The 17,136-nt window shown below is 49.0% G+C and overlaps 1 protein-coding gene across 4 annotated transcripts in view; it reads left to right on the top strand.

The window, feature by feature from the left end:
* SNUPN (snurportin 1) overlaps positions 1–10,061 on the top strand; it is a 46,426-nt gene extending 36,365 nt beyond the window's left edge. For all 4 annotated transcript variants that reach the window (XM_077264074.1, XM_077264073.1, XM_077264075.1 and 1 more), the window contains 4 exons: positions 185–282; positions 6,813–6,890; positions 9,011–9,091; positions 9,610–10,061. In XM_077264074.1, coding sequence (XP_077120189.1) covers positions 185–282; positions 6,813–6,890; positions 9,011–9,091; positions 9,610–9,861 — 509 coding nt within the window. In that variant the 3' untranslated portion in view covers positions 9,862–10,061. The remainder of the gene's footprint in view (positions 1–184; positions 283–6,812; positions 6,891–9,010; positions 9,092–9,609) is intronic.
* The last annotated feature ends 7,075 nt before the right edge of the window (positions 10,062–17,136 follow it).

Genomic DNA, 17,136 nt, shown 5'->3' with positions numbered 1-17,136 from the left:
AGGAAAGAGGTTTGAATTGGTAAGGTGTAATTGTAGCTGTTTTCACATTTTTGGGAGTGGGGGGCTTCCTTAAGAAGATCAATATAGAAGAGAGAAAAAATTAGACTAGACCCGGCTCAGTATTGGACATGACTAGATCTTTTTTCTGGCAGATGATGACCATGTTGCATGTTATCTATTACAGACTACACTATTCTAGACTGCATATATAACGAGGAGTCTCGCACATATTACGTGTTAGATGTCATGTGTTGGAGGGGGCACCCGGTGTACGACTGCCAGGTAAGTCATGAATATGATCCAGATATGAACAAGGCTTCTGTGTTTCTTGTTAGTCCATAAGAATTTGTGTGCCTGTTTTTCCCATAATGACGGTCACTCAGTAGGTGAAATATTTGTTTTCTAAAACTGACTTACTCTGTCGCCTCATTGGGGGACACAGGACCATGGTGTTATGCTGCTGTCCACTAGGAGGCGACACTATGCATAATCTGAAAAAGATTAACTGTGGCTCCTCCTGTGCAGTATACACCCCTGGACGGCATCAGCCTTCTCCAGTTTTTGCTTAGTGTCGCAAAGGAGGCACACCTAAGATTTTTACTCCGTTTTTACTCCGTTTCCCGTTTTCCGATGGGATTACAGATGAAGAAAAGAGGGTCTCCTGTAAGACTCCCGGCATGGCTCCTTCCTCGGCCCCCTATTATGGGGTGCCCAGTTGAAGTTGAGATGGCTATTCCCCATGCTGCTCCTTCCCCAACCTCTCGGGTGTTGGTTCGAAGTCGAGACCCCCCTCCTTCCCCAATTCCTTTTGGTCTCTGGGTTGAGGTCGAGGCGAGGATAAAGGCCCCTGAAGGTGTGACAAAAGCACCCTCCCTATCCCCCTCTGGGGGTATTAGGTTGAGACACCTCAGGTAGGGCCTGTACAGGCAGCATCCTACAGCTCCCAGCAATGGGCCAGCATACTGCGCCTGCATCCAGGGACCCCAGCCCAGCTGCGGGCTCCTGTTGGGGCCGGGGGGAGTGCAGGCAGGCATGGCACATACAGACACAGGGCTCCCTGCGTCCCTGTCTCTGTGGCAGCACCAGCTCTATACTGCCTCCGCTTATAGCCCCACCGCCATCCTGCCTTCAAATCCGGAGGGGTCCGGTTCAGATCCGACCCCCTCCCGGACTTTCGCGCCGGCCTGGAGCCCTTCTGGGCCTCAGGCATCTAATTTAGGCCCCGGCTTCGGCCTAGCTGAAGCAGCAGCCTCCTCTCCGCCCCCCGGCCCGCCCCCCGGATGACAAATATGACACTCTACAGTGTCATACAAGGGGCGGATCGAGACAGAAAGGGCGGGTTTTTTATAGCCTTGCCACCTTTTTCCAGCTCTCCGCCCCCTTCTCCTCCTCTCTCCTCTGTCTCTGCAGCCATTTTCGGCTGCAGATTAACACTGCATCTCCCGGTCTGCAGGACCAGGACCAGGCAGCCAGTCTCCGGGGGGCACAGGACTGTGGATTTTCGGCGCTGGACCTAGGGGTACACTGGTGGGGTAAGATCACAGCTGGGTTATCTTTACTCAGCTGTGAATCCATATTACCTATAAGGCTCCCCTGTAGGTTCTCTACCCCTGTAAGGTCCATCTGCTGGCAGCACTTCTGCACTCTGTGCACTATGCCGGGCTCAAGGTCTAAGAGAACCAGGCAGAACTGCTATTATGCATTCTGCACAGCCTGCGGGACCGCTCTCCCCAGTAGCAGCACGTACCCGCATTGTCAGAACTGTATACAAACTACTGTGTCACACAAGAAGCCCCTGCCAATGCCTCGGTGTCTAATGCCACACCGGAATGGGCTACTCAGATATCGCAATCTATGACGCAGTCTATAGATAACTGACTTCCACATTGCTTCAGGCTCTGCAGGGTCATGCCCCGGCTATGACCGTTACCCCGCAAAGGGAGAGCTTGACTCAGGAACAAGATGACCCTGGCACATCCACGTCTAGGTCACGACGCAAGCGGATCCATACATCAAGTCCATCTGCGTCATCCCATAGCACACGGTCATCCCCCTCTAGGGAGAGACACCGTTGCTCCAGGTCATCTAGACCGTCCCATTCCAGGGACAGACAATGCAGATCTCCGCAATCACCAACCGGAGAAGGTCTCCTCCCCAGCTCACCTAGCAGGGGACGCCTCAGTGATACACAGGATTCGGAAGGCATCTGCGTCTCTGACTCAGACAGAGAAACGGAGGGGTCCCTGATCCCAATCCCTCCTAGCAATACAGCGCTAGTTGAGGACATAATATCGTCCATCCATCGGGTGCTGGTCATTTCTGATCCGCCATCAGAGGCCCCGGAACATCAGACTTCCTTTGAAGGACCTCTGAAGCCGCTTAAGGTTTTCTCTAACCACCAGAGTTTAAGGCGATCCTTAAAAAACAGCTCTCACAGCCTGAGAAAAAATTCGCTAATCGCAAATATCTGGAGGCGAGGTGCCCCTTCCCACAGAAGGACACCAAGGAATGGACAGATCCACCTGAAGTGGATCCCCCAGTCTCTAGGCTGGCAGCACAGACCCTCCTTACACCGCCAGATAGCTCAACCCTCAGGGACGCAGCAGACTGGCAGGTAGAACGCATGGCTCGTTCAATTTTCAAGGCAGCAAGGGCATCCATGGCTCCTGCGTTCGCTTCAGCTTGGGCTGCCAAGGCCATCCTGGCCTGGGCAAAGAATCTACAAGCCTTCCAAGCATCCGCTCCTCAACTGTCGGACCAAGCGGTTCAATTGCAGTTGTAGCAGATTACATGCTCCATGCAGCTCTGGTTTCAGCAAGGGGAGTCGCGGGGATAGCATCAAACCCCATCAGGCGTATCCTCTGGCTGCGGGAATGGAAAGCGGACGCAGCCTCAAAGAAGTCCCTCACGCACCTCCCCTACCTCAGTGGGAGACTTTTCGGTGAACAGTTGGATACTCTGAGATCCAACGCCACAGGGGGTAAGAGTACTTCTCTTCCCCAACTGAAACCTAAACGCACTTACCAGAAGTGTAACCAAACTCGATTCCGATCCTTTCGGAATTCCTCCGGCTGGTCCGTCTCACGTCCAGTACAAAATCGTAATCGTTCCCCACGCAGGGACAACTCACGATCGACGCAAAGGTTGGACAAGACCTGGCAGTCAAAAGCAGGCCAGTCTAAGCCCAGAGGAGGAAAATCTCAGACTTTCTCTTCCTCATGACTCACGGACTCCGGAAGACACCACACCGGTAGGCGGCCGACTTTTGCTCTTTCATCAAGTATGGCTGCCTATTACAGAAGACAGGTGGGTCATGGAACTAGTGTCTTCCGGATACAAAATAGACTTCACCTCCAACCCACCGGACAGGTTCTTCCTCTCTGTCCCCCCAAAACCGCCAGCCAAGGCTCGAGCCTACCACCAAGCGGTCTCCTCGCTTTATTAATCAGGAGTCATAGTACCGGTACCCACGACCGACCGCTTCCGAGGGTTCTACTCCAATCTGTTCGTAGTTCCCAAGAAAGGAGGCAGCGTACGGCCCATACTAGACCTAAAACAGCTCAACAAATATGTACGGGTCCGTCACTTCCGCATGGAGTCCCTTCGGTCCATCACTGCGTCCATGGAGAAGGGAGAATATCTCGCCTCCATAGACATACAAGACGCATACCTGCATATACCCATTGCACCTGCCCATCAGAGGTTTCTCAGGTTCGCAATAGGCCAGGACCACTACCAATTTGTGGCTCTCCCCTTTGGACTCGCCACGGCTCCCAGAGTGTCACCAAGGTCATGGCAACAACCATGGACGTCCTGCATTCCAGAGGCATAGTAGTCGTTCCATACCTGGACGATCTACTCATCAAGGCTCCCACCTTCAAGGTTTGCGAGCTCAGCGTCTCAATCACAACCGATACTCTCTGTTGTATGGGCTGGTTAATCAACCTACAAAGTCATCACCAACTCCGAGTCAGTCCCTGACCTTCCTGGGAATGTTATTCAACACTTCCAGGGGTCTAGTGCTCCTTCCCAAGGACAAGGCACTGGCCCTCCGACTAGCAGATGAAGAAAAGAGGGTCTCTTGTGAGACTCCCGGCATGGCTCCTTCCTCGGCCCCCTATTATGGGGTGCCCAGTTGAAGTTGAGATGGCTATTCCCCATGCTGCTCCTTCCCCAGTCCCTCGGGTGCTGGTTCGAAGTCGAGACTCCCTTCCCCAATTCCTTTTGGTTTCTGGGTTGAGGTCGAGGCGAGGATAAAGGCCCCTGAAGGTGACAATAGCACCTTCCCTTTCCCTCTCTGGGGGTATAGGTTGAGACACCTCAGGTAGGGCCTGTACAGGCAGCATCCTACACCTCCAAGCAATAGGCCAGCACACTGCGCCTGCATCCAGGGACCCCGGCTCAGCTGGGGGCTCCTGATGGGCAAGTGGTCCTCAGCGGAAGCGTCCATGCCCATCAACATCCTGAAAATTCGTGCCATCCTTCTGGCATTGAGGGCTTTCCATCACTTACTGGCAGCCTCTTACATCAGGATACAGTCGGACAATACCACGACTGTGGCATATGTGACTCATCAAGGGGGGACCCGCAGTACCCAAGCGACGCGGGAAGTGTCATATGTCCTCCGCTGGGCGGAGGACACAGGGCCGGTCCTTCGGCGGTCCACGTTCGGGTGTGGACAACTGGGAAGCAGACTTCCTCAGCCGACAAGGAATAGACTTGGGAGAGTGGTCTCTCCATCCCAAAATTTTTCATCAGATCTGTCTCCGCTGGGGGACCCCGGATGTGGACCTAATGGCATCCCTTTTCAATGCCAAGGTCTCCAACTTCATTGCCTGAACTCACGATCCGCGGTCGCTCGGAGCAGTCGCTCTGGTTCAGGACTGGACTCAGTTCCAGCTTCTGTATATTTTTTCCACCTCTCCCCCTGATATCCAGAGGGTGAGGAAGATCAAACAAGAGGGAGTTTCAACTATCCTCATTGCACCGGACTGGCCCAGACGCACATGGTACGCCGACATCGTACAACTCACAGCAGACGCCCCCTGGTGTCTCCCCGACCGCCACGATCTTCTATCACAAGAGCCGTTCTACCACCAGAACTCAAGGGCTCTCAACTTGATGGCGTGGCCCTTGAGACCTGGGTTCTAACCCAGGCAGGGTTCTCGACAGAGGTCGTTGCAACCATGATCAGAGCACGGAAATCAGCCACTGCCAAGATGTATTACCGTACCTGGAAAGTTTTCTTTACCTGGTGCGAATCTCGTGGCTAGGTTCCACTCCCTTATTCCCTACCCAAAGCTCTTGGTTTTCTCCAAGCGGGTCTGGAAGCCAGTCTGTCATTGGGCTCGCCTAAAGCCAGGTGTCAGCCCTCTCAGTGCTTTTTCCAAAAGCGCATTGCTACCAAGCCGCAAGTAAGGCCTTTTCCTTCAGGGGGTTCCCCGATTGGTTCCCCCCTACAGACGACCACTAGAAACGTGGGACCTCATCCTGGTCCTGACAGCATTGCAGGAACCACCCTTCGAACCCCTTAAGGAGGTCCCGCTCCGCCTTCTTTCCCAGAAGGTGTTTTTTTTTTCCTGGTGGCACTCACCTCGCTACGCAAGGTGTCTGAACCGACAGCACTCTCATGCAGACGGCCTTTCCTGGCTTGTCACCAGGCCAAGGTAGTTCTTCGTACGGTCCCATCCTTCCTTCCGAAGGTTGTGTCAGACTTCCACCTCCATGAGGAAATTTCACTACCATCCCTTTGTCCAGTTCCGGTTCATAGAGTGGAGAAGGCTCTGCATACGCTTGACCTTGTCAGGCCTTTGCGTATATACGTGTCTAGGACTGCGTCCTTCCGGAGGTCTGATTCTCCTTTCCTCCTTCTGGAAGGCGGCCACAAGGGTAGGCCAGCTTCCAAAAGCTACTCTTGCCAGGTGGATCAAATCCACCATACAAGAGGTGTACCGCCTTAAGAATCTTCGTCTTCCAGCCGGTATTACGGTACACTCTACACGGGCGGTAGAGGCCTCCTGGGCCATTCGGCACCAGGCTTCGGCACAACAAGTGTGTAAAGCGGCCACTTGGACTAGCTTACACACATTTACTAAACACTACAGGGTTCATACCCAGTCCTCAGCGAGCCTGGGTAGATGTGTCCTGCAGGCGGCGGTGCCCTAAGTGTACGGGCCTGTCTGCACAATATTCGTCCATTGCTTCCCACCCAGGGACTGCTTTAGGACGTCCCATGGTCCTGTGTCCCCCAATGAGGCGACAGAGTAAAGGAGATTTTTGTGTACTCACCGTAAAATCTCTTTCTCTTAGCCTCTAATTGGGGGACACAGCTCCCACCCTGTTGCCCTTTCCGGGCTGTTGTAACTGTTGAGTTCTCATATTGTTTCTTGAGCTCGTACATAGTTGCCTTCTTACAGGCATAATTATGTTATTCATGTTACGTTCCTCCTACTGCTTTGGCACAAAACTGGAGAAGGCTGATGCCGTCCAGGGGTGTATACTGCACAGGAGGAGCCACAGTTAATCTTTTTCAGATTATGCATAGTGTCGCCTCCTAGTGGACAGCAGCATAACACCATGGTCCTGTGTCCCCCAATTAGAGGCTAAGAGAAAGAGATTTTACGGTGAGTACACAAAAATCTCCTTTTCTAGCTTTGGGACATACATGGTTTAATGAGTGACCCTGACAATTTTTCTTGTGTGTCTCGTTTTTGTAGCAGTTGTATAGATATTGTACAGCAATTGACGTACAGACAATGTAATCCTCCTCTGTTTCATTTGCTCTGTCATATTGGCCCGTTTTTCTTTCACAGACTGACTTTCGCTTTTACTGGCTCCAATCAAAGCTGCAGGAAGAAGATGGGTTGTGTAATATTTCCAAGATCAACCCTGTAAGTAAAGCATTAGATGGAATTAGATACCAGTAAGTAGAGCAGTAGTCACCAGCCAAGGGCTAGTAGCCACACAGGCTTCGCATTGGAGGCGCTGACTGGCAGCATGCTATAAGATTCTTTCCTTCTACAATAATTGCAGGAGAGATGATGATCTGCCATTGTATGCTGTCATTGTGCACCGTGTCTTCATGTCCATTCCTGTATGATTGTAGAAATACAGGGTTTCAGATGGTATCGCATCCTGATTGCATGTCCCAGCCATACTACACAGCAGCATAATATGACATGACACACTATGATAGAAATAGGAATTTGTGCCACATCTACAGCAAAAATATGTATACTTCATCCATGTAATGTTACAGCACTGACTGACATAAAAAAAAAACCTTGTGTATGTAAAAGTTTGTTAGATGCTGGAAATAGGACTTTTTGTCATTCTTTTTTTTTTTTTTTTCAGTAAGTGGGTGAGATGCTAAAATGAAAGTGTAGTGCTATGATGTTACATGGTGACATGCATTCCTTGCATCACTAGTTCTCAAATCCGGAGTTCAAAGTACAAAAGTACAGGATTTTTTTTTTTTCTGGGATGGGGAATAATTTTATTAAAATTCTGTCCCATTCCTTCACTTGTCCAGTGTTGTGATGTCCTCGTTAGGCCTCTTTCACACTTCAGTCTTTTGGCGTCAGTCTGAAACCGCCATTTTCCTCAAATAGCAGATCCGCCATTTTTTTTTTTTGCGGATCCGCTATTTTCCCATAGACATGTATTAGCGACGGATTGTGGCGGATGGTCGTCCGTGCCGTTGGCGGACGTTGTCTAGACATTGACGGACATTATAACGTTTTTTGTCTGCGCCGAAATGGCGGTTCACGACGGATCCGTCGCGTCCGCCATTCCATAGAATGGCCGCCTATGGGCGACGGATCCGTCGCGACCGTCATTTCGGCAGATCCGTCGCCCCATTCCGCTTTTTCAATTGCGCATTCTCCAAAAAGTAGATACTTTTCCCAGACAACCCCCAAGTAACTGATCCGTCAAAAAAACGGAACCGTTAGAACCGTTTTCTCAACAATTGTGACGGATCCGTCGATCCGTCACTATGTCGGAGCAGACTGACGCCAAACAACTGAAGTGTAAAAGAAGCCTTAACCACCGGCTTTTACACCAACAATGCCCATTTTCAATACCTAGCCTTTTGCCCAAAAAAGCCAATGTGCAATGCAGCATTAACAAAAACATATCCTACCCCTCTATTTTTCTTTTTAAGTAGAAAAATGCTCCTCATATGTTTCATAGTTGTATATAACTCAAGCCAGTTCCACACAACCATATAGAATATCGTCTATTTTATCCAGACAACTTGAACGATTTTTTTTGTTCTCGCCTGCTATATTTGTGTACAGTCTGTATACAATCAGTTTTGTACAGCAGCAACAATTAACCATTTACAAGACCAATTTCAGTTTCCCATATAACAGAATTGCAATGTTTCCATAAAAAATGGATTCTATACTGTGGCATTCATAATTTCTTTTTTTTTTTTTTCCCACACACCGATTTGGTTCACAGGGAACAAAAAAAAAAAGGAAGTCTGCACTGCCCTACTGAGTAACGTTGGTCTGAGGACGATCTGTTTTTTTTTTTTTCTATTGGTACTTAAATATTTTTAGAGGGGAAGAGATAATGGGGAAGATCAAAATAATGGGAAGAAGGGGCGTACAGTTAATCTGGGATGGGAAGGGGAAACCCAAGAAAAAAGTATGGGTCAACTACGCATATTGCACAAAGTTTTAAGTAAAAGTAAAAATTACTGATGAAAAACTAACTGTTACATGGATAATAGTATAAATTGAGAAATTATTTTCTGGCATTTACGGTAAGTTTGTGTACTTAAAGAAGTAGAGGCAGTAGCATTGGAAGGGAATTCCTTATTCCACAAAAGCTAGCAATCTGTTTTTTGTTTTTTTTAATGAACAGCACTTGGATTGAAAGTACAATTGTGTGAATGAGCCCTTACAATGTAATATATGGAAGAGACCTCTGAAGCACAGGAATTCCAGAGTATAGAAAATATCCATTCCTGTTTATATTTTATATTCTTTTTTTCATGAAGTTCAAGTTCGTTGGTCTGCCGAATTTCCCCTGTTCGTTGGATTCCATTCAGAGTGTCCTCACACAGTCCTATCCCTACAAGGTATAGTATTCATTATACATTCATCTATATATTAAACTACCCTTTCACAGGTCCCTCCTGAAGCAATATCCGTTATTAGTATGCCATAATACACCTGAACATTGCAGAGCTAATTGGCCTCCTATTTTAATAAATGGGCAGTTGTATTACTAGCATTATATACTTGGAATAAAGAGCACTAAAATAAGAGCTAGAAGAAAGAAAGAGGAGGTGATGTCTTCTGATTAGTGATGAGGGACCGTGGTTGGATAAGGTGTTATTGGTGCATGCTCGGGTGCTAACTGAGTGACTTCGGCATCCTCAAATATGTTCTGGTCCCTGCGCCTGGATTTCTTGCGGATGTTGAACAGCCTCGAGACATGCAGGTGCGGTGACTCGAACATATTTTTCTAGCACACTCTGATAACACCATATCCGAGCACGTTCGCTCATCACTACTGCTGATCATTATAAAGCTGCACTCTGCTCTCCGCAGGAGGATGGACACTTATCGGTTTGTGTTCTTGCTTCATTACTAGGTGGACGGCCTGTTATTTTACCACATGCACACACACTATACTCCAGGTAGTACTCCGCTGGTTGGGTGGCTCCGTCCATATATGGCACCTGAAATTCTAGGATTTCCTGCCCCACCAGGACCCCTTACAGAAAAGCCAGCATATGCACAAGAGCAAATGCGACAGATTCTTGAACACAAGAAGGATGGGAAAGGCGCAGCGGAAGGTGGACGTTATGAACTGGAACATCTGTCAACAATCCCTCCATCCTAAGAAAAGACTGCTGGCACACGCTCTCCAGGATGGTGCGCACATTCATTGCTGCCGTTCAGATAACACCACCTGTGCTTTGACCTTAATATTGTTCTGGACCTGATATGGAGTTAATGTACAGCGGTGCACTATTTATAAACTTACAGAATACATTTTATAGCTTTTTTTTTTTATAATAAAAATACATTTTCAGAAATGTTCATGTGAATTTTGCTGATCAGTACCTGCACTTTGCTTTGTAGTAAAGATGCCTGGATATTTCTAGCTTTGTCGTCTTCGTCACAACACAGACCTAAAATGTCTTGTAACCGTCTCATATTGAATTATTGTTAGGGTAGGACCATGCATGGCGGATAGTTTGCACAGCGGACTGTAGGTTATTGTGACGTACCCATCACTCATACGTGTCAAATCATGAGGCTGTTGCAGGTCATGAGTACAAGGTGAATCTTACCCTATGCAGTGCAAAGGGTGAAAATCTGCTCAGGATTGATGAGCTGTGGATTTGAAAATTAATTTCACCCAGTGTACGTTATAGACATCTATGCAAAAGTGACATTGATGAAGTGTGTGATATTTTCAAAGCTTATTCAGAAATGATAGAAGCTGAAATATCTGATCTGTGTCAATTATATATTCAGCTCTTCTTTTCTTTTTTTTTTTCTTTTTTTTAAATTCTGGAATTCTGTGGATCATATAAAGTCACAGATCTATGATTATTTTGGTATTTATAGTGATGATTAATTAGTGATGCACGAACATGGTTGGATAAGGTGTTATAGGATAAAGTGTTATCCGAGCATGCTCGGTGCTAATATAGTGGTCTTCGAATACTATACTCAAGTCACTGTGGCTGCATGCCTCGTGGCTGTTTGACAGCTGCATCACATACTGCCTGTTTGTTAGACATTCCCTGCATGTGTTGTTGCTGTTGAATAGCTGTGAGACATGGCAGCCACGGTGACTTTAGTATAGCATTAGAGCACGCTGAAGACTCGGCTTGCATCCGTGCATGCTCGCTCATCACTATTAATAGTGTCTACTCTTTGTAAGGGTAGGTTCACACAAATGTATAAAAAAAAAAAAACTTCAGTATTTCATCCAGAAAGTGGACCAGTATTTTTCTATCTGTTTTTACAGTTTCCTGTGCTATAGAATTGCAATGTATTGGTAAAAATCGGATGCTACACTCTGACTCCGTATGCCATCTGTTTGTTTTTTCTCCTCACACCCATAGATTTGAATGGGTGACTCTCTTCTGACTTCTGGAAGAAAATCGTTCATCTGCAGTGCCTCATTGAATAACATTGTCTGAGCACTCTCCTGTTTTGTTTTTTTTTTTTTTTTTTTAACAAATATCATTCGGACTGAAACTACGGTTGTGTGCACTAGCCCTAACAGTGAGTGTCACATGATGCCATGTTGTCAGACAATTGTTCAGTGATTCACTGATGAAGACGCAATTATCTCTAAGGGTACCGTCTCACAGTGGCACTTTGGTCACTACGACGGCACGATCCGTGACGTTCCAGCGATATACTTACGATCTCGCTGTGTCTGACACGCTACTGCGATCAGGGACCCCGCTGAGAATCGTACGTCGTAGCAGATCGTTTGAAACTTTCTTTCGTCGTCAGATCACCCGCTGTCATCGCTGGATCGTCGTGTGTGACGCCAATCCAGCGATGTGTTCACTTGTAACCAGAGTAAATATCGGGTTACTAAGCGCAGGGCCGCGCTTAGTAACCCGATATTTACCCTGGTTACCATTGTAAAAGTTAAAAAAAAATAACATTACATACTCACCTTCTGATGTCTGTCACGTCCCCCGGCGTCCACAGGGTTACGCGCTGCTGCTCAGAGCTTCCTGCACTGACTGTGTCAGCTCCGGCAGAGCACAGCGGTGACGTCACCGCTGTGCTTTATTGCCGGCGCTGACAGATTCAGTGCAGGAAGCTCTGAGCAGCAGCGCGTAACCCTGTGGACGCCGGGGGACGTGACAGACATCAGAAGGTGAGTATGTAGTGTTTTTTTTTTAACTTTTACAATGGTAACCAGGGTAAATATCGGGTTACTAAGCGCGGCCCTGCACTTAGTAACCCGATGTTTACCCTGGTTACCCGGGTGCTGCAGGGGGACTTCGGCATCGTTGAAGACAGTTTCAACGATGCCGAAGTCGTTCCCCTGATCGTTGGTCGCTGGAGAGAGCTGTCTGTGTGACAGCTCTCCAGCGACCACACAACGACTTACCAACGATCACGGCCAGGTCGTATCGCTGGTCGTGATCGTTGGTAAGTCTTTTAGTGTAACGGTACCCTAAGGCTGGAATCACACCAGCATATGGCATCTGATGTGAGAGCATGGGGTGCGATATGCTAATGACCCTCGTCTTCTGCTCTGCTGCGATCAGGAGCCAAGTGTCATGTGTCTGTGCTCCGAGCCTCTCGCACAGAGCAGGTCGGAGCACAGCTTTGGAGGAGGCAGAGAAACTAATTTCTCCATCTCCTCTATTGTCGGCGTATAACGCACAGCACTCAGATGATATCTGAGTGATGTGGGTTGTCTCACTCGTACCCATAGACTTATATGGGTGCGAGTGAGACAAGACTCGGCCGAGTGTCAGTGACAATCGCAGCATTATTATTATTTATTTATATAGCACCATTGATTCCATGATGCTGTACATGAGAGCAGCATGCTATGACTTAGGTAGGTATTCATAATGCAGACTGCTGACAGGTCACTGATTCCTCACTGACCTGCCCCCTAGTTTACATAATGAATACCTGTACATACTGAAGGGGGGGAAAAAAACCCTTCTTCAGGAAGGCTCCGGCCATGGCAACTGCAGCATAATCGCATGGTTGGTGCCCTAGTAATAACTGTTCTCGATGAGCAAGTACAAAAAAATATATATATACACACACACACACACACACACACACACACACTCCATATCTCCATGTGAAAATGGCACCTGGGCAGTAGCAGCTATTGGTGTGTGTATAGAGATCCAAGAGCTGCTATGGCGCCGGCGGTGCCATCTTGCTGGAGAACAAAAAGCAAATTTCCTCCTCCAAGATGGCGCTGCCTGCACAGTAGCAGCTGTCGGAGGTTGCAGAGAGCTGCTACTGGGCAGGTGCGGTGGGTGCCAATTTCAAATTGAGGTGGTTTTTTTTGTTTTTTTTTCACTTGCTCAATGACATCAAGAACAGTTATTACTAGGACACTAGACATGCGATTATGCTGCAGTGCAGGTGCCACAGCTGGAGACCTCCTGAAGAAGGGTTTTTGTTTTGTTTTTTCTTCAGTATGTACAGGTATTCATTATGTAAACTAGCGTGCAGGTCAGTGAGGGATCAGTGACCTGTCAGCAGTCTGCATTATGAGTATATAATTAGAGCACCTCATGAAGACCCCCACAGGCCGCCCCGCAGCACGGGCATATCATCAACTCAAAACTGAAAATAAAGATTAAACAAGAACCACAATACGGATTTCATCAACCAAGGTATCACTGTAATCAGTATAACGGTGCCAACCTGACACTGTCTATAGGTTACTGTGCACAATCCTGCTGACAGGTTCCCTTTAAGAAAATCTCTGAGGCTGCATTCACTTATCCATGTCATTGTCTGTGATTCACAGACCAGCCGTGGGTATCCCGACCTGAACGCAACAACTTCATAGGACTGCATGAGGCTGCCAACTTCAGGTCAGAAGACTTGCATCTGGTCCATCCACGTACTAGGACTGCAACACCTGGATGCGCGAATCTGGCTTTGGGCAAAATTCATATGCCCGTAAAACACTGGCTGTGGTCAGATCGCACAGCCTGGCCCAACTGGCAGGTTTCCTGACCTGGGATAATTGACTCCATTAGCATATATGATGCAGTGGGCTCTGGTTAGAAAACCTACCAGTCAGGAGTATTTCCAACCAAGCAGTATCCATGGTTCACGGACATGTGAATCCAGTCAAAGACAAGAAAGTGCAGAAAAGTACTAAGAAAGCCCCAGTGAATCAGGCCTGTGATGTATGTGTAAATGACCTCTTCGGGCAACCACATCAGTATGTGTAAGTCAAAACCAGGAGTGGAACTATCAGAGGAAAAGTATAATAGAAATACATCACCACTTCTGTATTTCTCCTTCGCCTCATTGGGGGACACAGATCGTGGGTGTATGCTGCTGCCACTAGGAGGACACTAAGTGATACAAAGAAAGTTAGCTCCTCCCCTGCAGTATACACCCTCCTGCTGGCTCTCAGCTAACCAGTTCTTGCTTAGTGTCTGTAGGAGGCACTTGGGTCTGTTTTCAGACCCCAACATTTTTTATTTTCTGTAAATTTTTATTTTTTAATTAACGGAGTGAAGGGGGCGACAGATTTCTTTCTAGGGTCCGCTCTCCCCTGAACCATCAACAGGCAAGCACGGCGAGTATACCTCCCCGTACCTTTCCTGCGACGACTGGGGCACGCCTAATCTACGCTAGGGCGACGGTTCCTATACGGTCCCGATCTCCCCCCTGTAAGATGGCGAGCACATAGAGTATACCTCTTATGTGCATCTCCCTGGCTCCTCCGCAATTAAGCCCTCACCTGTTGGCGTCATGTAGTCCCCACTAGGGTTGAGCGAAACGGATCGTTCATTTTCAAAAGTCGCCGACTTTTGGCAAAGTCTGGTTTCGTGAAACCCGACCCGACTCCAGCGTGGGATCGGCCACGTGGTCGGCGATCTTGGCGCCAAAGTCGCGTTTTGTATGACGCCTTCCCCGCCATTTTTTCAGCCAATTAAGGAGTGTGGGCAGCGTGATGACATAGGTTCCGGCCTGGTTTCTGCGGCGTCATAGAGCCATATTACCGTTTGGGCTGCAGTGATTTCCGCAGTCAAACACAACATATGCTTTGCACGAGAGAGATTGAGAGATTAAGTAAATGTAAAAAATAATCCACATTGACTTGCATTGGGTTTCGTGTTCCGGTCCGGAACCCGACTTTACAGTAGAATCGGCCGATTTCACGCGATCCGACTTTCGAGAAGGTCGGGTTCCACAAAACCCAACTCGATCCTAAAAAAGCAAATGTCGCTCAACCCTAGTCCCCACAGTAGCCGTAAGTCCCCTGCGGCAGGCACAGCCATAAGTCCCCTGCGGCAGGCACATATGAAGATGGACAGAGACTCTCCATCCCCCGGCCAAGGGAGGATCGATTGAGCTTATTCCCTCGCAATAGAGGCTGCATCTCTGCTCGGTGGTGGTGAGTAGTTTCCTTCATCACGCTGCCTGCGTGGAAGGTGCGGTCCTGGTCCCTGAGGAGAGGGCAATCATTCGGCGCTACGTCACGGCCCGCCGACGCGCTCCACCGGCAGGCTCCATAAATTTAGTCCCCGGCTTTTTCAGCCGGACTAGGCTGCAGTTGAAGTCCCCGCCAACCGCCGGAGCCCCACCCAGCTCACTTCAGGGGCGACGGTTCCTTCACGGTCCCGATCTCCCCACACCAGCAGCAGGCGACCACATGGAGTGTCTTCTCCATGTATCCTCTCCTGGAGCCAGGCCTAATGCCGGACAACTGGCCCTGTCCACCCGGGGGCTGAACTCCGTGGATGTGCAGAGGCACCTTTCTATGGTGTCCGAGCAGCCCCCACTGTCCCACCACTGTGAAAGCGGATGGCACGAGGCGGACGGTTCCTCTCCACCTCCCTAACAAAAGAGATGATGGATTGAGGTTTATCCCTCTATCCCTGCTCCGTCCATGCTGCAATACCCGACATCCGCGGCGGCTCCATGCCGGGACGCCCACCGTTGGTGAGTGGACTGCCAGTGATGGACTTCTGCAGCGGGATATTCACAGGCAGTCTCAGGCTTCCCTGTGGCCCACCTCCCTGAGGTAACGGGAAGCGCACTGTGGCGCCCTAAGGCGGCTCTGCCTGTTTTCCTGGCGTTTTTCGCCTGGCACGGAAGTGCTCAATTTTCTCGAGCAACGCCCCTCACTTCTACGCTGGCGCCGGCTGCAGAAATTTAGGCCCCGGCTTGGGCCTATTCATGGAAGTCTCCAGGCTCTGCCCATGTCGTGCCTGTGGCTCCGCCCCCTGAATTGGCGCTTCTCGCTCGCTGCGAGATTTTACCTAAACCCGCATGACCAGTATTCCTGGTCTTAAAGGCACATGACCAGTATTCCCTGGTCTTAAAGGCACATGACCAGTATTCCCTGGTCTTCAAGGCACATGACCAGTATTCCCTGGTCTTAAAGGCACATGACCAGTATTCCCTGGTCTTAAAGGCACATGACCAGTATTCCCTGGTCTTAAAGGCACACGACCAGTATTCCCTGGTTTTAAAGGCACATGACCTGTATTCCTGGTCTTAAAGGCACATGACCAGTATCCCCTGGTCTTAAAGGCACACGACCAGTATTCCCTGGTCTTAAAGGCACACGACCAGTATTCCCTGGTCTTAAAGGCACACGACCAGTATTCCCTGGTCTTAAAGGCACACGACCAGTATTCCCTGGTCTTAAAGGCACACGACCAGTATTCCCTGGTCTTAAAGGCACATGACCAATCCGAAGCTGGTCATAAATGAGGAGCCCTCTGCCGCTGATCCCAGTTTATCCCAGTGTAACTAGTTCCCTCAGTGGACTTCGTCACTGCCGCAACCCATGGTTTTTTCTGACCAAGAAATTGAATCCCTCCGTGATCCCTCCGTGGCTCGGAGTGCTCGCAGGACCGATATACATGGTCCCTCTCCTACATGGGATCCGTCGGCTAGCAGGGGCCGCGAGTATTCTAGAAACATACAGGCATCTGCAAAACGGAAGTTCTCATTTCATGATCTCCAAGGATTTGCTGACAACAAGACTCTGAACACGGATCGGATATTGCCTTGGACCTGGACTTGCCAGAGTTTCAGTAAAGGATGACTCGCCTATTTATATCATCATCCAATCTCTGTACATTGACGAGGACTCCGGTCCTGCTCTAGACTACGCAGTGTCTCTCATAAGGAGACTAAACTCCCTTGTAGAGCATTTGCCATCCAGTCCGGATATGCGATTCACTGGACAGAAGCCTCTACGTGGGACGCCATGCCTGGTCTGATTTTTAAGGGCGACAGGCCCTTTAAAGGGTGCCGATCTCCCCACACCATCAACAGACGGGCACACGGAGTGTCGCCTCCAGGTATCCTCTTCTGCATCCAGGCCTAACGCCAGACAACCTGTCCTGTCCACCCGGAGACCTGAACTCTGTGGATGTACAGAGGCACCCTTTTCGGGCGT

Source organism: Ranitomeya variabilis, chromosome 5, assembly GCF_051348905.1.
Source record: "Ranitomeya variabilis isolate aRanVar5 chromosome 5, aRanVar5.hap1, whole genome shotgun sequence".
Classification (NCBI taxonomy): domain Eukaryota; kingdom Metazoa; phylum Chordata; class Amphibia; order Anura; family Dendrobatidae; genus Ranitomeya; species Ranitomeya variabilis.
The sequence above is the reverse complement of the archived record's forward strand: the minus strand, read 5'-3'. Positions and strand labels throughout refer to the sequence as shown.